The sequence below is a fragment of the Bubalus kerabau genome, chromosome 19, assembly GCF_029407905.1.
Source record: "Bubalus kerabau isolate K-KA32 ecotype Philippines breed swamp buffalo chromosome 19, PCC_UOA_SB_1v2, whole genome shotgun sequence".
NCBI lineage: Eukaryota > Metazoa > Chordata > Mammalia > Artiodactyla > Bovidae > Bubalus > Bubalus kerabau.
This window is the reverse complement of record NC_073642.1, coordinates 28123153-28144480: the sequence shown is the minus strand read 5'-3', so window position 1 is coordinate 28144480 and position 21328 is coordinate 28123153. Positions and strand designations below refer to the sequence as shown.

Genomic DNA, 21328 nt, shown 5'->3' with positions numbered 1-21328 from the left:
CTGGAAGCGAGGTCACAAGCCTCATGGGGATCATGAGAGCTCAGTATGGGGGCTCACGTGCTCCTCATGTGGACGCCCCCTCTTAAAGGGTTGGCCCTCCTCTGCCAGCCTCCTGCCTGGCCAGAGGAGGAGGCGGAAGGAGGCCAGCTGCACCCTCTTGGCCCCGTGCTGGGGCAGGTAAGCTCAGGTGTGGGGGAGTGCAGTTGCACTGTGACAGGTAAGCTCAGGCATGGGGAAGTGTTGGAGGTGTAGGACTCAGCTTCCTGGGGCCTCCAGCTCCTCTACTGTGGACCCTGGCTGGACAAGGTCATGTGGGAAGAGCCAGTGAATCCATGTTCCCTGAAGGGACAAGTCTATGGAACCGGCCACCACCAGGCTCCAGTGTCTAAATGCAGATGCCAGGGTTCTGCTGAGAAGCTCCAGCTCCAGGGCTTGGCCTCCTGGCCTTTACTCCCTAGCATCTTACCTTGGTTTCCTGCTTCCTGCAGAATGTGCATCTGTGCATCTTCCTCTTGGCCGGGATGTCCCTGTAAGCCTTTATTAGCTGACATTTTAGCTGTTAGTTAAAACCTCAGTGGAAAGATTGATTGGCTGTAAAGGAAGATGGAGATTCCTTCTCACTGCTAGGGGGCGGGGGGTGGGAAATGGGAACTGGCTTCTAGAAGGCAGTTCACCTGCCAGTGCAGGAGATCCAGGAGACATGGGTTTGATCCCTGGAGAAGGGCATGCCCCCTGGAAGAGGGCATGGCAACCCACTCCAGTATTCTTGCCTGGGAAATCCCATGGACAGAGGAGTCTGGCAGGCTATAGTCCATGGGGTCACAAAGAGTTGGACACAACTTAGCGTGCACACACGCCCAAGTCCAACAACTAAGGATATGTCCTAAGGCAATAATCCTGATGGATTAATGTAGATGTAAGCCAACATTTATAGAGCGCTGTTTACTACAGTAAGACACAGGGGACAATCCAAACGCGGAAATAAAGGACTGGACGCATAATCGTGGTCTATCTACAAGGTGAAATGTAGTCTTTTTTTTTTTTTTTTTTTTGATGTGGACCATTTTTAAAGTCTTTACTTAATTTGTTACAATACTGCTTCTGCTGTATGTTTTGGGTTTTGGGCCTTGAGCCATCAAGGATTTTAGCTCCCTGACCAGGGATAAAACTCTCCTCTCTAGCACTGGAAAGTGAAGTCTTAACCACTTGACCATCAGGGAAGTCTTTGTAATGTATTAACTTTTTAAACGACAGAGAAGAATGAATAACGACAAAGCAGGATAATCATAGTTTTCATTACACATGTGTGCACACACTCACACACACACACACACACACACATCTTATCTATTCATAGGAAAAAGCCAAGGAATACATTGAAATGCTAGCCATTATTTTAAATGCAGTTAGTATGTGTGATGTTTATTTATTCCTTTGTATATTTCTTTTTCTTTTACTTTAACAATATTCGATAACAAATACATTTTCCTTTTGTTATCAGAAAATTTGTAAACTTTAGCAAATATTAGCAAAAATAGTGGGAATGTGGGGAAGGTTGAAAATATTTACAGGATTTGTTCTCGGTTGACCAGGGGTAGGAGATGGGAATAAAAGAAGAGAGAGAGGTCAGGAGAAAAAAGACAAGACAAATTTGCTGAGTCTGAAGTAAGTATTTATGGAGGAATTAAGAGGGACAATCGGCCTCTCTGGGAGAGGACCTTAGTAATACAGGTCTGATTTTGGGAAAGGGTTGTCTTTGGGAATGTTCACCAAATTACATTTTGCAAACTATTGAGCAAAAACTATATATATATAATATATATAAATAGATATAATTTATATATATATTTATTTTTATATATTTTATATATTTATATATAAATAAATATATAATTTTATATGTTTAAATATATAATTATATATAATATATATTTTATATATTTATATATAGAATATATAAATATATATTTATATATTATTTATATATTATATATAATATATATATATATAATTTGATTTGTTTATTTATGGCTGTGATAGCTCTTCATTGCTGTGTGGGCATCACTCTAGTTGTGGCCAGTGGGGGCTACTCTCTAGTTGTGGTGCTCAGGCTTCTCTTATTGCAGAGCACAGACTCTAGGGCACACAGACTTCAGTAATTGTGGGTCCTGGGCTCTAGAGCACAGGCTTCGTTGCTCCACAGCATGTGAGATCTTTCCGAATCAGAGATCAAATCCATGTCTCCTGCGTTGGCAGGAGGATTCTTTACCACTGAACCCCCAGGGAAGCCCCTCAAGCAGCAGTTTTGATTCATGGCATTTGCAGTGATATTTGTCCCATAAAGTGATCATTCCCTGCTGTGTATTTTAGGCCCCAGAAAATGTAACTGGAAATGTCAACCAGTGCCGAGGGTATTTGCTGTCATGGTTTATGTTTTATTAGTTATTTTTCAGCAGAAGTCAGGGCTTGTGTTGGGTTTGGCTCCTTTGAAACTTCATTTATTTGCTTTGCAAAGTTGATAAGTACAAGGCACAGAAAGATGTGCAGGCATTTAAGTGGTTGGTCTTCATTCTGAACTAAGTGAAAACAAAACAGATTTTCTATTAACTTACAGTCCTCTTGACCTGGAGCACTAGGTATTCTTAGAAAATTCTCTCTTGCTTTGTTTGAAAATGTTTTAAAGATGTCCTATAATTTTGTGTGCATGTGTGCACGTTTGTGTGTGTGTGTGTGTGTTAAAGTTCTAGATCTGGGAAAATAGAAGCCCTCATCCAGAGGACTAATGAGACCCAGTCCTTGTCCTAGAGATTAATGGCAATCAGCATTTAAACACCTCCATTAAAAAGACAGTCACCAGGGATGTATTAATATGCAGAGAGATCTGTCCCCAGACATCATTGTACATTGTAGAGTAGCTGTATCCAAACAAAAATAAGCCATGTTAAAAAAAATTAGTGAAATATAAAAACGTACTAATATATCCCCAATATGATCATTTCAAAATGTGGTCAACATAAAAAGCATATTAGTGAGATACTTTTTGTCTGTTTTTGAATGCGTTTGTACCTAGTAGCTCAGTTGTGTCTGACTGTTGTGTAGAAACAACAGTCCAGTTGTGTCCACAGACACCATGGACTGTAGCCTGCAAGGCTCCTCTGTCCATTGGATTCTCTAGGCAAGAATACTGAAGTGGGTTGCCATTCCCTTCTCTAGGGGATCTTCTCAGGAATCAAACCCATTTCTCCTGCATCTCCTGCATTGGCAAGCAGATTCTTTACCACTGAGCCACCTGGAAAAAATCCTCCCAAACACTTTTTCTTTTCTTTCTTTCTTTCTTTTTTGGGGTGGGAGGAGTGGGGGTGCCAGTAATGCAAAGCACATAGGATCTTAGCTCCCCAAACAGGGATCAGATCCACATCCCTTCATTGGAAGGTGAAGTTTTAATCACCGGACCTTCAGGGAAGTCCCCACTTTTCTTTCTAAGGTCCATTGTTAGACATGGCAAATGATAACTTGCTGTTTTACACATAAATTCACAGCATATCCCAACTCAGACCAGCCAGATTTAAGATATTCTATGACTGCCGTGTTGAACTCAACATTTACACCTCAAGGTTGGTTCTTGCACAGCTAGATCGTGCCAGAAAAATCTTATTACAACTTTTTTTTGGATTCAAAATAGAGATAGTTCTGTTCTCTATCCTCCTTAAAGGGAGGACCTCAAAAGCATCTGCGCATTTTGGAGAAAAATTTTTGAATCTGCCAGAGAAGACAGATGTGGGATAGAGCCATGCAGGGGAGTCAGGCCGGCTACCTGGCCATGAGACTGACCAAGCTTGTGGCTTCACCATGTCACTGTGTCTTATGTCTCGATGACCCCTAACTTCCCAGTTGTTGTTCAGTCACTCAGTCGTGTCAAACTCTTTGCAACCCCATAAACTGCAGCATGCCAGGCTTCTCTGTCCACCACTATCTCTCAGAGTTTGCTCAAACTCATGTCCATTGAGTCATTGAGTCAGTCATCCAATCATCACCTCCCAGAGCCCCTACCAAAGTCCTAACCCCTCCACTGCCTGTTTCCTCATCTGTGAAACCACAGTGAGGGAGCCCATGGTCTCTGCATGGCCCCCACCCCAAATGCATGCAGGTTTGAGCGGACATCACTGTGCCCATCACAGCAGAGAAGGGAGTCCTGGCATTCTTCCCTGTCCTGCTGTCCCCTCTTCAAGAGCACTTTCTTCATCTCTCCTGTGTGGGGGGACTCAACGCCTCTTGCAGCTGTGCGGGAGGTCTGTCAGCCTGAGTTCCCACATCCCCAGGGCAGTGCAGGGCAGCCAGAGGTCAAGGTTTTCACACGGGGACCTCTCTCGCAGTTAATAACAGCAGCGAATTCTCCTCCTGATACAAAGGTCAAACCAAGTCCACGTGTGGGCCCCATGCAGCCCTGGATGACAGCGCAAGACGTCTGCTCTAAATAGACACATGAGACCAGCGGTTTCTTTTGGCTAAATTGGTCCACAAATCACCATTTCACTGTGGCCTTTGCTGTTAATTTTGGCCCAAGAAGCAGGGCCACTGAGTAAACAGAGACTCACCCAGCAGCAAACCAGCTCTTAGTTCTGAAGCCACTTCCTGAGGCCCAGACCAGGCTGCCCTGTCGCCCCAGCCCCACCCTCCCCACCTTCCCTGGGCACCCCCACTTCAGCTCCGCCTTCTCCAGGCTGTGCCCTGCCCTACTCCTCCCACCTACACCTCCCCAGAGGCCCCTCCCCATCCACACGAACCCATTCCAGAAGGTCCTGATGCCACCCCTATTCTGGATGGGGGTGGGGGTGCAGGGTGAGGCTGGCTGTCTACAGCTCCTCAGGACTTGGCTCTAAATCCACATGAAAGTCCAGCAAATGTCCTGATCGTGAGATCTGGTGGCTACTCCCCAGGTTGTACAAACGTTACTTGGGGCTTTTTATTGTTAATAGCAGATACTTTTTTTTTTTTTCCTTTCTTTGAAAACAAAACAAAAAAAATGAGCTGGCAGGGCCATCAGCCCACTCCCCTCTGACCTCCTTCCCGCAAACCTGGTTAGTCCATCAAGGACACACGATCCTCAGCAGGCCCCTGAGACACTGTGTCTGTCCTCCACTGCCCAGACCTTGTGTCCCCAGCCCTCTCCCCTGCTCCTGGGGACTCAGTGCCAGACGCCTTCCTCTCTACTTCCTGCAGTCTCTCCATCAGCAATCTCTCTGATTCCCATTATCTAGAGTTATCTAGATATCGCTATACCCTGGGTCTCATTCATGCAACCAGATGACCCCTTTCCCTCCCTGCAGGTCCAGTGGGTGCCTGGAGCCTGAGGTGTTCACTGCAGGGGGCTGGATTGTCTTCCTCAAGCCTGGGCCTGCGTGGCCCCACCTCCATAAATTGCACCCCCAGCCACCCAGCTCCACCAGTCAGAAACCTAGGTTCGTGTTTAGGCCCCTCCCCTTCCTCCATCCCCATTAACATCAGGTCCTTTCCCAGACCCGCCAGCACCACCAAATATCCCATCTGCCTGCTACTGAACCTTCTTCCTCAAGTAAGAGAAATTGACTAGAGGCCAGACCAGGCAAGGCTTTTTCTTTTATTATTAGGAATTGCTGTTCATTTGTGTTATTTTATTATTAGTTATTATTCTATTATTAGTTATTGTTAATATCTTACTGTGCCTAATTTATAAATTAAACTTTATCATAGGTGTGTATGTATGGGAAAAGGCATAGTATATCCCAAATTTGGTCCTATCTGGGTTTCGGGCATCAACTTGGGGTCCTAGCATGTAACCTCTGTAGATAAGGGAGGGGGAGCTATTGGAATGACCAGGATTTCCATTTATATGGGTGTGTGTGCCCGCTTAGTTGCTTGGTCATGTGCAACTATTTCGTGACCCCATGAACTGTAGCCTACCAGGCTCCTTTGTCCATGGAATTCTCCAGACAAGAATACTGTAGTGGGTTGCCATTTCCTTCTCCAGGGGATCTTCCTGAACCAGGGATTGAACCTGTGTCTCCTGTAGGACTTCCCAAATACTGCACTAATATCATCCCAGTTGAAGCTCAGAACTATGCAAAGCAGTGTCCCTTTCAGAGACAGAAAAGTTGCAGCTCAGTGTGGTGGGCAGTGCTCCCACATTCCCCTACTCAGCTTCCTGCGCTCTTTCAGATGGGAGCCTAATCCCCAGGACAGGGGTTCCTATTACCCTGCTCCAAGGCATTTCAAATAACCACTTCTACCCTGAAAAAAAAAATGCTTCTCAATTTCTGTTAAAAAAATAAAATAAAATAACTATTTGTGATGGAAGAGACTACTTCAGATGAGTGAGCGGGATCTAGCCTAGGGGCTGCGGGGACTTGGAGGGTTTATGAATGAACTCCAGGAGGCTCTGCTTCCTTTCATCTCGGTCCATGTGCCTTTCCTTAATCCCTTGGCCTGACTCAGCCTGGGGCATCCTCTGGAGGGGTGGGAGGACTGTTTACCGAGGGGCCCTCCACCCATCGCCTCTCACCTGAATTTGCCTCTGAGATTGAGCTCGCGCCACGTGAGCTGACCTGGGTGACTCCCTGCTCTGTGTGCCCAGCTGCCCTCAGGGGCCCAGGGATGGGCTGCTGCCCGCATCCCTGGCAACACTCCACCTGGGCTTCTGAATCACCCCTTAGTTACCAGGGGACAGTGAGCACCACCCTTCCACCAGGCACTCCCACAGGAGACCAAGCAGGGCTGTGGCTTCTGAGATTCTTGTGGGAGGAAAAGGGTCAGATGAGAGAGGGAGGGTGTGTAGGAATAGGTTTCCAGAGGGGCTGGGGAGCAGGGAGCCAGAGAGCCTCCCTCCCAGGCCTCTTGACAGAAACTAGACCCTGTGAAGCATGACTGCCTGCATAGAGTGAGTGACTTCCGGGACCTCTTGTTCATCCTCAGAAGATTCTAGAACATTTCTGGAGACTAAGCAGTAACATAGCACCACAGACTTGATGGATATGAATCTCCCACAAAAATCACAGGAGCCACAGTCCTGCTCGGTGCCCTGCAGGAGTGCCTGCAGTAAACTCCAGGAGACAGTGGAGGACAGGGCAGCCTGGAATGCTGCAGTAGTCCATGGGGCGGGAAACAGTCGAATGCAACTGAGTGACTGAACAATAACAACAAGCAGTAACTGGAATTTTGGAACTGGATTCTTCCTAACTAAACTAAAAAAAGAAGAGGAAAAATTCAGCGTTAGTACTAAAGCAAAGCCTTTCTTTCCTCAGGGAAAGTATGGTAATCACATGCTAGCTTTTTCTTAGAAAAAGAATGGATTTTTGGTGAAGCAGAGGGAAGTGGGTTGAGCTTGGAGCTGTGTGGATACCAGTTGCTGCCCTCGCCCATGGCTACAAGCAGAGTCAGTGCTGGGCGCCCTGAAAAGCCCCCTCCTGAGTTGGGGGAGCAGATGCCAGGCTGATGCCCCTAGAGGCCCACAGATGCCCTGCACCTGCAGGAAGGGTGCCTGGGGCACTGGGTGGTGGGGGTGTTTGAATACTGCCTGTGACAGAAGAGATGTGACTACGTCTGAGGCACATTACTGCCGGCCCAGTTCCTTGCCCACCTCAGCATTTGAGACCCTGCAGGGCAGATGGCTCGTCCCCCTTGTGATGACAGGGGCCTGAGCCTAGTTTTCCAAGGGGCTAGACCCTGGCTTTCTGATTTCCCACATGCATGCATGCATGTGTGCCCTGTCGCTAAGTTGTATCCGTCTCTTTGCGACCGCATGGACTGTAACCCACCAGTCTCCTCTGTCCATGGGATTTCCCAGGCAAGAACACTGGAGTGGGTTGCCATTTCCTCCTCCAGGGGATCTTCCCAACCCAGGGATCGAACCTGAGTCTTCTGCATTAGCAGGTGGATTCTTTATCACTGTGCCACCTGGGAAGCTCCCCTGATTTCCCACACCTGGTTATTAACAGTTTTCTGTGAAGGGCCCACTTGTTGGTTTCTTATGCAGAGGTGGGGTGGAGGCACTGGGAGGAAGGGTCAGTGAGCCTTTAGAGGGAGTGGGGCCTGGAGAGGGATCAGAGGGTGGGAGCCAGAAAGGGCGGGCGGGACTGGGGGGCAGGGCCAAAGATGAGGCCAAAGACTGAAGGGTGTTCCAAGGTCATGTCTCTATAGCTCCTGTGACCGTTCCCCAGCCTTTACTTGTCTTTCATGGCCTTTGGAGTTTTGAAGGTCAGTGATTTCAGTTATTTTCCAGGATGCCCTTCAATTTGGTTGTCTAAAGTTTTCTCCCTATAGATTCATATTTTGCATTTTAGGCAATTTTTCTTCTCTGCATTTCATCTAGAGGCTCATGGTGAATATTGGTTTCATTGCTGGTAACAGCTTACTTTATTTTAGGTGGTATTCACCAGATTTCTCCAACCTGTCGGGTTACTCATTTCCCCTTTGTGATTAAGAAATATCTGTGGGAGATGCCTTGAGATTATGTAAATTACTGTTACTCTTCAATCCTTTACCATGGCATGTAGATTTCAACAAAGATTCTTGACAGTTGCCAAATGTTGGTTTTCTTTATTTTTTTAGTAATTATTTACTTGGCTGTGCCGGGTATTAGTTGTGGCATGTGGAATCTAGTTCCCTGACCAGGGCTGGAACCCGGGCCCCCTGCATTGGGAGGGTGACTAAAAAATGCAAGAAAGAGATTTCCCATCTCCCCTATATATTTATTTGTGTATAAATTTATGCCATTGTGAGTTCATGGATCCTTATTTCAGCCAAAGGGTTACAGTTCTTTATTGTGATCATTTAGTTTCATGCTCACATCCCAGATAAAGCCAGTGAGAACCCTTTCAAAGAGGGTTCTGTGTTTTCTGACAAGTTCCCAAGTGGAAAGTAAACACTTCCTTACTTTCTGGCACAAGATGTTCCAAGCTCTTCTTGTACTTTCTCTGCCCCAGATCTGGATTCAGTCATTTGTCCTAGGAGCCCTAGCTTTTTTTAGTGGAGAATGTTGTTTAGAAACAAATATTTGCACACTAAGTATATTCATTTCTGTCAGAGTGTTTTTAGGCCCTTTTGGTGGTTGGAACCAGGAAATAAATATACATATATGTACATGTGTGGTCAGCCGATGATCCCCAGTGATCCCCAGTCTCCTGAGCTCTGTGCTTTGTGTAACCATGTTGGTCTCAGCCTCTAGACACTGAAGCCCGGCTAGGCATGCCCAGGGCATTCACCCAGGCCTCACTGCAGGGAGCCCCACAGACATCACCCCTCTGGGGCTAATGTGGCTGCCCTAGCCCTTGTGGTTCTTATTCTGATTGCAAAATACACTTCAGCCAAGACCAAGGGAACTTGGAGGAATAAGATTTATTAGTCACAGGTCCTGGAGGGTCTATGGCACACTTGAGTGATGGCCACACACCAAGGTCATACATCCATCATTCAGATTTTTAAACGGGAAAACTTAAACCCGCACAGAAAACCGCACACAGATGTTTATGGCATCTTTATTTGGAACTGACACAATTTAGATGCAACCAAATTCAGAGGGTAGATGGGTAAATAAACTGTGGTACATCCAGACCATGGAATATTATTCAACACTAAAAAAAGAGTTATTTGTCAGAAAGGCATGGTAGATGCTTAAAGGAATACAACTAAGTGAAAGAAGGGGCTTCCAGGTGACATTGCTTGGTAAGGAACCTGCCTGCCAATGCAGGAGACATAAGAGACACAGGTTTGATCCTTGGGTCAGGAAGATCCCCTGGAGGAGGCATGGCAACCTACTCCAGTATTCTTGCCTGGAGAATCCCATGGATACAGGAGCTTGAAGGGCTAGAGTCCATAGCATCGCACAGAGTCAGACACGACTGAAGCGACTTAGCACGCATGCAAGTGAAAGAAGCCAACCTAAAGGAACTTTAGAGTGGATGATTCCAACTACACAACATCCTAGAAAAGGTGCAACTATGGAGATAGTAAAAATTAAGTGGTTTCCAGAGATTAGGAGGAGGGAGGGATGAATAGACAGAGGACAGAAGATTTTTGGGGCAGAAAATACTGTGTATGATACTATAATGGTGGATAGAAGTCATTTTAATTTGTCAAACCATAGACTGTACAATGCCAAGAGTGAAATAACACATATTATCCATTTCAGGTGGTGATGATTTGTCAGTGTAGATTCGACTTTGGTAAAAAATACACTACCCTTGGGAGAAGGCAATGGCACCCCACTCCAGTACTCTTGCCTGGAAAATCCCATGGACGGAGGGGCCTGGTGGGCTGCAGTCCATGGGGTTGCTAGGAGTTGGATGCGACTGAGCGACTTCCCTTTCACTTTTCACTTTCATGTATTGGAGAAGGAAATGGCAACCCACTCCAGTGTTCTTGCCTGGAGAATCCCAGGGACGGGGGAGCCTGGTGGGCTGCCGTCTATGGGGTCGCAGAGTCGGACACGACTGAAGCGACTTAGCAGCAGCAGCAGCAGCAGCACACTACCCTGGTGGAGAACGTTAATAAGGATGGGGGGCAGGGAGTTTATGGGAAATCTTTGTATCACCCTTTCAATATTGTTGTAAACCTAAAACGGCTCTAAAAAAATAAAGTTTTAATTTTTAAATTTTTTTAAATAGAAGTGTAGTTGATTTACAATGTTGTGTTAGTTTCAGGTGTGCAGCAGAATGATTCAGTTATCTGTATCTATATCTGTATCTATATCTATGTATCTTTGGCACATTGTGCAGTGTGTGGGATCTTAGTTCCCCGACCAGGAATTGAACCCAGGTCCCACGGTGACAGCACTGAGTCCTAACCTCTGGACCACCAGGGAATTCCCACATATTCTTTTTCATATTCTTTTCCTTTATAGATTATTACAAGATATTGAGTATAGTTCCGTGTGCTATACAGTAGGTCCTTATCATTTATCTGTTTTATATATAGTGGTATGCATCTGCTAATCCCAAGCTCCTAATTTATCCCTCCCCACCAACCTTTCCCCTTTGGTAACCATAAATTTGTTTTCTGTGTCTGTGAGTCCATTTCTGTCTTGTAAATAAGTTTGTTTGTATCACATTTTTAGATTCCACATAAAAGCAATATCATACGATATTTGTCTTTCTTTATGGCTTACTTCACTAAGCTTAACAAAAAATAAAATCTTTAAAAAAACTGAGCAGGGCACCAGGCTATGGGCGCCTCCTTTCCACCCAGGTCCCTGAGGCCTCTAGGTCTCCCTCTGGGGGAGCCACTGCCAGCTGCTCGTGGGGTATCATTCCCATACATGGTGTCTATTTCCTAGAAATTATCCTGTGGCTTGCTTTTTCACTTACCATAGCTCAGTGATTTTCCCCTAGCGATAGAACAAGAACATCCTATTCTCTTTCAAAAAATTTTTTTGTTTTCTCAAAGAATTGCATTGATGACTATTCTATGATTTGGGTAACAATCCCCTACTGATAAGCAGTAGGTGACTCCCAGCCTTTTGATATCACAGACAGTGATGCAGTAAATAGCCTTGGGCCTGTGTCAGCTTGTTCAGGCACATTTGCAGAATAAAATCCTAAAAATGGCGCGTGAAAACATATAAACTTTGTAACTGCAACAAATGATTGCCAAATTACCCTTGATGGTAAATGTACCAATTTTCAGCCCCAGCATCAATGTTACATGAGGCCCCAGTTCTTCACAATCTTCAATATTTTTAATTATAAAAATAACAGTTGGTGAATCTGAGCACCAGTTAGAAATATTACTTATAAAACGACTACAGTGCAATGGGGCCTGGGAGTCTAGAGAAGACCAGGTTCTTGACAGCAAATCGAAGACCTGATCAGAATGACTTCCCTGATGGTCCAGTGGTTAAGACTTTGCTTCCCAATGCAACAGACATGGATTCCATCTCTGGTCCAGGGGCTAAGATCCCACATGCCTTGTGGCCAAAAAACCAAAACATGAATGGAAACAATATTGTAGCAAATTCAATAAAGACTTTAAAAATGGTCCACACACAAACACACATCTTAAGGAAAAACAAAACAAAACAAAGACCTGATCAGAGACTGGACAATTTTGTCAGCTTTTCCAATAACTCAGGTCCCACCAGGCTCCGCAGGGCACTGGCTGGCTCTAGGGGCACCATCATTCCCCGTCTGTAGACTTTGATTTTCATGCAAAGCACAGGTTTCCTAGCCCTACGGAAACCACAAAAGCATATTTCTGAGCCATTTCTCTTAAAAGGAACCAGAGCTAAGATCCTGAAAGGCTTGCATTCACCATTCTTGGAGGTGTTTATTCAGACGTTTTGGGCAGACTCACCGTTACTATTCATTTTATAAAAGTAAAATAATGAATTCTGAGGTTGGTTTGGGAATATCTCAGTCTAATGTCCACTTTTTTCCTCTTCTAGGGACAGAAAGCTTGGATAGAAAAAACCTTTTGCAAACGAGAATGTATCTTTGTCATTCCCAGCACTAAAGACCCTAACAGGTAAATTGGAAGCCATAATTAAGACGTTATTCAAAATAGCCCTTGTCCACCAGCTGCCAGCAACTATTCTGGTGTTTGAGGGAAAGGGAGGAGGAGTCAAGGATGCCCAGAACTTATTCTCCATGTGAGTCATTAAGCAGAGAGTCACCTGGGCTATAAACTCCTCTGTCAGGATGCAGACAGCCAAAATGACCTACAGATTCAATGTAATCCCTATCAGAGTTCTGGCTGACTTCTTTATAGAAATCGACAAACTGATTGGCATGGAATTGCAAGGGATCCAGAATAGCCAAAACAATCTTATAAAAAAGAACAAAGTAGAAGGGCTCATGTTGCTGCTGCTGCTGCTGCTAAGTCACTTCAGTCGTGTCCGACTCTGTGTGACCCCATAGACGGCAGCCCACCAGGCTCCCCCGTCCCTGGGATTCTCCAGGCAAGAACACTGGAGTGAGTTGCCATTTCCTTCTCCAATGCATGAAAGTGAAAAGTGAAAGTGAAGTCACTCAGTCGTGTCCGACTCTTAGCGACCCCATGGACTGCAGCCTACCAGGCTCCTCCGTCCATGGGATTTTCCAGGCTCATGTTACCTGATTTCAAAACTTCCTACAGTTCTATACTAATCAAGGTAGTGTAGTACTAAAATAAGGGTAGACATAAAGACCCATGTAATAGAACTGAGAGTCCAGAAAGAGATCCACTTGTCTATGACCTGTCTATGATTTTTTGGCAAGGTTACCTAACCTGATGGAGAAAGATTAGTCTCTTCATCAAATCATGCTGAAACAACTGGACATCGAAGTGCAAAGGAATGGCTTTAAGCCCCTACCTCACACCACATATAAAAATTAACTCCAAATCTATCACATATCAGATATAAGGGCTAAAACTATAAAGTTCTTAGACAAAAACATAGAAGTTAATCTTTATGACCTTGGATTTGGCAAATGATTCTTTGAATTGACACCGAAAGTATGAGCAGCAAAAGAAATACACTTTCAATGTTAACTTGTGTAGAGAAATGTTTTACTAAAGCAAAGGAAGAATTTAGCAATACTGAAAAATCCTTGAGGGTTAACTCTATATGGGGGGGGGGGTGGAGAGTGAGTGTCCTTTGTCACAGAATCTCAGTGATTGGTGGCCATAATCATGTTGTCAAGACACCAAAAAGAATTAAAGGACTTCCCTGGTGGTCCAGTGGTTAAGAATCTGCCTGCCAACTGCAGGGGACACAGGTTCAATCCCTGGTCTGGGAAGATCGCACATCCGTGGGGCAACTAAATCCCTGTGCTACAACTACTGAGCCTGTGCTCTAGAGCCCGTGCTCCACCGCAAGAGAAGTCACTGCAATGAGAAGTCCTCAACTTAACTATAGAGTACTCCCCGCTCACTGCAGCTAGAGAAAGCCCGGATGCAACAACAAAGACCCAATACACCCAAAAATAAATAAAAATTTTAAAATAAATACAACAATCCTTAAAAAAAAAAAAAGAATTAAGATGTGTTCAGTAAGGAAGGGTGGTCATCCAATATGTTTAAAATAGATATGCAATGATTATCTGGAAAAGGACACCATAAGGGGTATTTCTGTCCCCAGTAAAGCTGGATGAGGAAGGTGTTAGCCTGCTTCTATTCAGGTTAGCACATCATTAGGAGGAGAATGTTTTAGAAAGACCAAGCTTTGTCTTTGTTTTCAGGTGTTGCTGTGGCCAGCTCACCAACCAACACATCCCACCTCTGCCAAGTGTAACAGCCAGCAAAAATGGAGAGGAAAACAAGCTGGTGGAAGTTCATCCTGAAAAATGGTCTGTTGGCAAACACACCCAGAGCTACCCCACAGATTCCTATGGGATTCTCGAATTCCAGGGCGGCGGATACTCCAACAAAGCCATGGTAAGAGAAACCTTGGGAAGGGGTGTCACTAAGCCACAGCCTCCATCAGAGGCCCAGCCTCCCAGACTCTGAGACCGTAGATACCTGGCTCTTCTTTCAAGAGTGTGATGCAATCTTCCTAGAGTTTTCATTGTAAAGACAAGAAATATATCTGCACACTCCACTTTTTAGCCATGAAATTTGGAAACTGGGCACTATGATAAAGAACACATGCTGTGCTGTGCTCAGTTGTGTTTGACTCTTTGCAGTCCCCTGGACTGTAGCCCTCCAGGCTCCTCTTTCCATGGAATTTGCCATGCAAGAATACTGGAGTGGGTTGTCATTTCCTCCTCCAGGGACTGAACCCAGGTTTCCTGCACTGCAGGCAGATTCTTTATTGTCTGAGCCACGAGGGAAGTCCCAAGAGTACTGGAGTGGGTTGTCATTTCCTTCTCCAGGGCATCTTTCTGAATCAGGGATCGAACATGCATCTCCTGCATTGCCAGGCAGGTTCTTTATCACTGAGCCACCAGGGAAACACAATATCCTTTAAATCTATACCAAGAATCACAGTCCAGACAGACTCTACAAAGATACTCTTCCATCTCCAGGGATAAGAGACGAATTATGTCATTTGGTTTTTAGGGTTGTTTGGGGCTTTGTTTTGTCTTTTCTATTAAATAACTGCAGGCATTGAGCCACCCTTACATGGGTGAGGAGCGCCTGGAAATATTTCTCTCTGAAGTCCAAGCCCAGCCTCCCTTGGCGGGCATTCAGCTGGTCGGAGAAGACAAGAAGACGGCAGCCTTTCACATTTGCATGTAAACAGGGAGTGCCCTCTGCCTTTCTGAGGAGCCCTGCCAGAGAGGGGAGGCGGTAGTACTGGGATCCCTTTCAGCCCATTCTAAATAATACTCCCACGGTCCCTGTCAGGCCATTTTTGCTATTTTATTCTATTTCACTGGCCCAACATCATTGTTCAGATAAAATTCAGAAGTGTTCCAAGCAAATACCATAGCATTGGGTCCTCCAGAAGGGCGCCCTGCCTACTGGCCAGGACACAAAGAGGCGTTTCACAGGGGCCAGTGCATGGACTCATTAACCTCTTCTTCACCTTGAGGGAAAGGTCCAGCCCCGAGATCAGTTACAAGCCCCATTTCCAGCACCCATCCCCTCTAAGACATCCTGTCCCGCATCCAGCTGAGCCAGCTTGGGACCTTTTTTAAAAAAATTTTTATCAGACTACAGTTGATTTTCAATGTTGTGTTAGTTTCTGGTGTACAGCAAAGTGAATCAGCTATACATATACATATATCCAATCTTTTATAGTCTTTTCCCATACAGACCATGAGCAAGTTCCCTGTGCTATACAGGAGGTCCTTATTGGTTCTCTATTATATGTATAGTACTGTGTGTAAATGTCAATTGGAATTTCCCCATTTATCCCTCCCCCACACCTTGGGTTCTATAGGCTTCCCTGGTGACTCAGTGGTAAAGGATCTGCCTGCAATGCAGGAGACTCGAGTTAGATTCCTGGGTTGGGAAGACCTCCTGGAGAAGGAAATGACAACCCACTCCAATATTCTTGCCTAGGAAGTCCCATGGACAGAGGAGCCTGGTGGGCTACAGTCCATGGGGTCGCAAAGAGTCGGACACGACTGAGTAACTGAGCACATAAGCATGCACAGAACTTTACTGCAGTCAGCTTTGACCTGTTATAAATGTTTTTGATTCAATAGTAAAAGAGAGATGGTCCAGGAAGACTGAGATTTGGGATTCGGGTGGGGTGGAAGGGGAGGGGGATTGAGTTGACTATCACTGGATTAGACTGGATTTCACTTTCTTCCATGGGCTTGGAGGAATCCCTGGCTTGAACAATGCAATCTAGCAACTGATCACGAGCACATGGAATATAGCCCAACGATGACCAATTGTTAAAAAGCTTTACATAAAGTAGATAAATTCCTAAGTTGCTCTAAAATTTTTGTAAACCTAGCAGGAATATTTCCTAGAAGTTTCCAATGAATAAAAAGTATCCAGAAATAAAATCAATCTGGAGTAATTTCTTGCTCCTATGAATGCTAGATACAGTGAAGAAGTATTTCACTTGTTGTTTAGAACTATACATGGTCTTTGCTTTGAAATTTTAGAATGTGTTTCTTTTGAACTTTGGTTTCATTTTCTACAAATTTGTTTCTACAAAGTTTCTACAAATTTCTGACAAATTTGTTAATTGGCAGACATTTGTGCATGTGTGTGACAGTACTTAATTTTTTTGGGGTTATGTACTTTAAAAATATTTTTTATTGGAGTATAGTTGCTTTACAATATTGTGTTATTTTCTGCTATAAGTCAGAAACAGAAAAACAAATGTCATATATTAATGCATATATGTGGAATCTAGAGAAATGGCACAGATGAACCTATTTGCAATGCACATAATTTTTAACAAACTAGTTAAATAATTAAAAATAAATCTTTGCTAATAGTAATATCTTTCAGTATTGGACAATTTCAGGATTCCTTTTATTCTCAGTATTATTGTCATTATTGAAGTTCTGATACTAGGAAAATTGGCTGGGAACTTTGACAAAATAAATCATCCTAAGGCAATGAAAAATGCAATCCACTGCAGTATTCTTGCCTGGAGAATGCCATGGACAAAGGAGCCTGGCGGGCTACAGTCTAGGGGGTCACAAAGAGTCTGACACTACTAATACTCACACAGCACAATGCAATGAAAAAATAAAAGATAAGGTTTCCCAGGTAAAATACAAGACCCCCAATTACATTTGAATTTCAGATAGATAACATGTAATTTTTAAGGATGCCCCAAATATTGCAGGAAGCATACATATACTAAAACATGTTCCATTGTTCATGTAAAATTCAAGTTTAGCTGTGCATTCTATATTTCTACTTGCCGAATCTGGCAACCCTCCAGTGTTCCCTCCCATTGTGTGGCCACGGACTTGCACAGAGGGCCCCAGATCCCTGCCAGAGAGAAAGGCAGGAGGCTGTCACTTGAACCGGAGTAACAGTGACAAGAGAGTCAGACCCAAGAAAGGGTGCTGAGGGCCACACCCTCTTTTGCAGTATATCCGGGTCTCCTACGACACCAAGCCAGACTCGCTGCTTCATCTCATGGTGAGAGACTGGCAGCTGGAGCTCCCCAAGCTCTTAATATCCGTGCATGGGGGCCTTCAGAACTTTGAGATGCAGCCCAAGCTGAAACAGGTCTTCGGGAAAGGCCTGATCAAGGCTGCCATGACCACTGGGGCCTGGATCTTCACTGGGGGCGTCAGCACGGGTAAGTGTCGACCCTTTCCCTGGCTGTGAATGTGCAGACCTCCAGATCACTGTGGTTCCCCAGAAGCTTTGGGATAATTAAGATCAAGAAACAAAACATGCAACATCCTGAGATTGAGACAGGCTGGGTCCTGAGACCCTTCACTGCAGCGCTGGCACCTGGACTCACCTCTCCTTTAGATACAAAATCAAAGGAACTAAAGAGAGAGTCTCATAAAGTTATTTTTATGGGACTAAAAAATATCTATGTGTATGCACAGTTGGGACGAATTCTGGACCCAAAAGATACAAAGAGACCGAAAACAAAAACAAAAACAAAAACAACTGCCACTTCAGAAGAGCCTGGAGCAAGAGCAGTGGATCAGGAGCGAAAACAGGGTATTGTGCATGCCCCCTGCACACAGCACCACCTAATAGGTGGGCAAAACACCTAAGTCACCCCTCCAGCCTCACCCCTGGACACACTCCTGATCCTCACTTCATGTAAGGAACCAGCTCACCCCACCTTGGGAAGCAAGCAAGGGCACCTGTTGTTTGTTCTCACTATCCCCCCTGCTGCAGCAGGGACCCCAATAGAGTCTTGCCAGAATCTTGTCTGGCCTCTGCTGCTGCTGCTGCTGCTAAGTCACTTCAGTCGTGTCCAACTCTGTGTGACCCCATAGACGGCAGTCCACCAGGCTCCCCCGTCCCTGGGATTTTCCAGGCAAGAACACTGGAGTGGGTTGCCATTTCCTTCTCCAATGTATGAGAGTGAAAAGTGAAAGTGAAGTCGCTCAGTCGTGTCCCACTCTTAGCGACCCTATGGACTGCAGCCTACCAGGCTCCTCCATCCATAGGATTTTCCAGGCAAGAGTACTGGAGTGGGCTGCCATTGTCTGGCCTCTAGTCAATCTCTATTGATGGGGGAAGGCCAAGAACCCTGGTTGGTAACAATAATATTTACGGCAGAAGTGAAACTTTTATGTGGTATCTTGGTATTTATTTTGGTATGATCATGATAATGATCAACATCTCTGGCACCTACTATGTGCCATTCTTTGACATGAGCACTGGACAAAGCCTCATTTTCACTGAGGCTTCTGACAATCCTTTTCCCATCACTGAGGCCCAGAGAGGTTGAGAAACACACCTGGCCATCTGACTCAGCTTTAGCTGAATGCAGACAAAAGGAGACCCTTACTTCATCCATCCTTAGGTCTTGGAAACTTGTGAAGAAAGTTCCTGTACAGTTGCTTTGGTTTTTATTTTCCCTTTCCTAGGAGCTAATGCAGGATGACTAATTTTTATGCGCTCAGACTTTCAGTGATTCAACCCTGTTCTGCAAGAAATGGAGCATCTCAGAACAGGGAGCCCTAAAGTTCCTGAAAAGTGATTTGATGGGAGGTAAGGGGCAATGGCACCCCACTCCAGTACTCTTGCCTGGAAAATCCCACGGACAGGGGAGCCTGGTGGGCTGCAGTCCATGGGGTCGCTAAGAGTCAGACATGACTGAGCGACTTCACTTTCACTTTTCACTTTCATGCATTGGAGAAGGAAATGGCAACCCACTCCAGTGTTCTTGCCTGGAGAATCCCAGGGACGGGGGAGCCTGGTGGGCTGCCGTTTATGGGGTCGCACAGAGTCGGACACGACTGAAGCGACTTAGCAGCAGCAGCAGCAGCATGGGGCCTGCAAATATGACTTACGGCTGCTCACAGGTGTCATCAGCCATGTGGGGGATGCCTTGAAGGACCACTCCTCCAAGTCCAGAGGCCGGGTCTGTGCTATAGGAATCGCTCCCTGGGGCATCGTGGAGAACAAAGAAGACCTGGTTGGAAGGGATGTAAGTAATTTCTCCCCAGAGATGTGCAATTTTAAAAAATTGAAGCCTTTATTTTGATGTCATTGTAGATTTCACCTGCAGTTGTAGGAAATAATAAAGAGAGGTCTCATGTAGCCTTTTCCCTTTCCCCAGCAGTAACATCTTGCAAAATGATGATACAAGACTTCAAGCAGGATACTGACCCCACCCCCCCCAGTGCCTCAGCAGTAAAGAACCCGCCTGCCAGTGCAGGAGATGAAGGTTCTATCCCTGGGTCAGGAAGATCCCCTGAAGAAGGGCATGATCTAAAATGTTGGGATGTCGGGACTTCCCTGTTGCTTCAGTGGTTAACACTCCATGCTTCCATTGCAGGGGGTGTGGGTTCAATCCCTGGTCAGGGAACTAATCCCACATCCCATGAGGTGTGGCTAGAATATGAAAAAAATTTTTTTAATTGCAGAATTAAGATACTGGGTTGTCATGACTAAAGCATTTTTTCTAATTTAATATAAAAATTGCAAAAAAAAAAAACTTTCAATAGAGAGGCTAGGGAAGGCAGAGCAGGTTGAAGTGCACGATTAGATGAAGCTGTAGCTCCACATCTGAGTGTTTTTGCTTCTCCTGTTAGTCTTACTGTCGAAGTTCTGCACCTCTGACCTGTGCTGTGCATTTAATCAGGTGACACGGGTGTACCAGACCATGTCCAATCCCCTGAGTAAGCTCTCCGTGCTCAACAACTCGCACACGCACTTCATCCTGGCCGACAATGGCACCCTGGGCAAGTACGGGGCCGAGGTGATGCTGAGACGGCAGCTAGAGAAGCACATTTCTTTGCAGAAGATCAACACGAGTAAGTTGTTCCATGGGCTCAGGGCTGTCCTGCAAACCAGGCCGGAGAAGAGACTGCCCGCAGGCATTTACAGCCTTCCCCTGACTCCTCTTCGACCATAGCAAGACCCTTTTCCTTGACCACCGACCAAATCCCACTCCTTGAGCTGCACTAGGATGCTTTGCCCCAAGTTCTCAAGGAGTGTGGACCCGATAAACAGCCCCGCAGCCGTTGTCACAGTGATGGCATTCCCCACTATGTTGTCAGTGGTTCTCATTTCTTGTAATGAGTTACTGTAGTTACTTTAAAATAATTTTATTTTGGAGTATATTTGATTTACAATGCTAAGTTAATTTCTTCTGTACAGCAAATTGACTGTTCAAACTCCAGTGATTCTTAATGTCAAACAATGGTCAAATGATCTTAAAGGGTATTTTGTTGTAACCGTTATTGGTAAGATTGCAAAAGACAGTCTAGACCTGGGAAATGGTCATTGTTAATCATGATTAAAGGGTCTGTAGGGCTGAAGTGTGGTTGGAATGAGACAGCGTGCTATGAAAAGTTGTGGATTTCCAAGGAGCAGCTGCCTGGCTGATGGCTCTCACATTTTTGCTGTTCTGGCCACATGCATGTTCACACCGCCCAACCTCCCCTGGCTGTGTGACCTGTGGGCTTCCCTTTGTCATCCTTTGCCCAGGGTTCTGAGTGGGGCAGGGACAGCAAAGGGGTGCTCAGTCGTCACCTCCCACAGCATGGAGCTTCAGTAGTCCAGCCTGAACCATGAAGAACCAGCTCTCCTCTGTTCTAGAAAAGAAGGTGATTGGGTCCCTGGAGTCCTGAAGATCTCGAATTTCAAGCCTTGCAGAGGCTGGAAATCTCAAGGGCAAGTCCACATAGTTTTGGTCCATTTCTTCAGCATCTCTTGGTTGATCCATTTCTCCAGCATCTCTTGGTTGGTCCATTTCTCCAGCATCTCTTGGCTAGAGAGCCTGCCTGGTACATACCAGACCCTCAACACATAGCTTCTG

At 45.4% G+C, this 21328-nt stretch overlaps 1 protein-coding gene across 1 annotated transcript in view; it reads left to right on the top strand.

Annotated features, from left to right (window-relative positions):
* The first annotated feature begins 45 nt into the window (after nt 1–45).
* The window catches only part of TRPM1 (transient receptor potential cation channel subfamily M member 1), a 75315-nt gene continuing 54032 nt past the window's right edge, over nt 46–21328 (top strand). The window contains exons 1-6 of the mRNA XM_055555879.1: nt 46–177; nt 12413–12492; nt 14187–14382; nt 17458–17671; nt 19368–19492; nt 20150–20321. Of these exons, the coding sequence (XP_055411854.1) occupies nt 46–177; nt 12413–12492; nt 14187–14382; nt 17458–17671; nt 19368–19492; nt 20150–20321 (919 nt within the window). The remainder of the gene's footprint in view (nt 178–12412; nt 12493–14186; nt 14383–17457; nt 17672–19367; nt 19493–20149; nt 20322–21328) is intronic.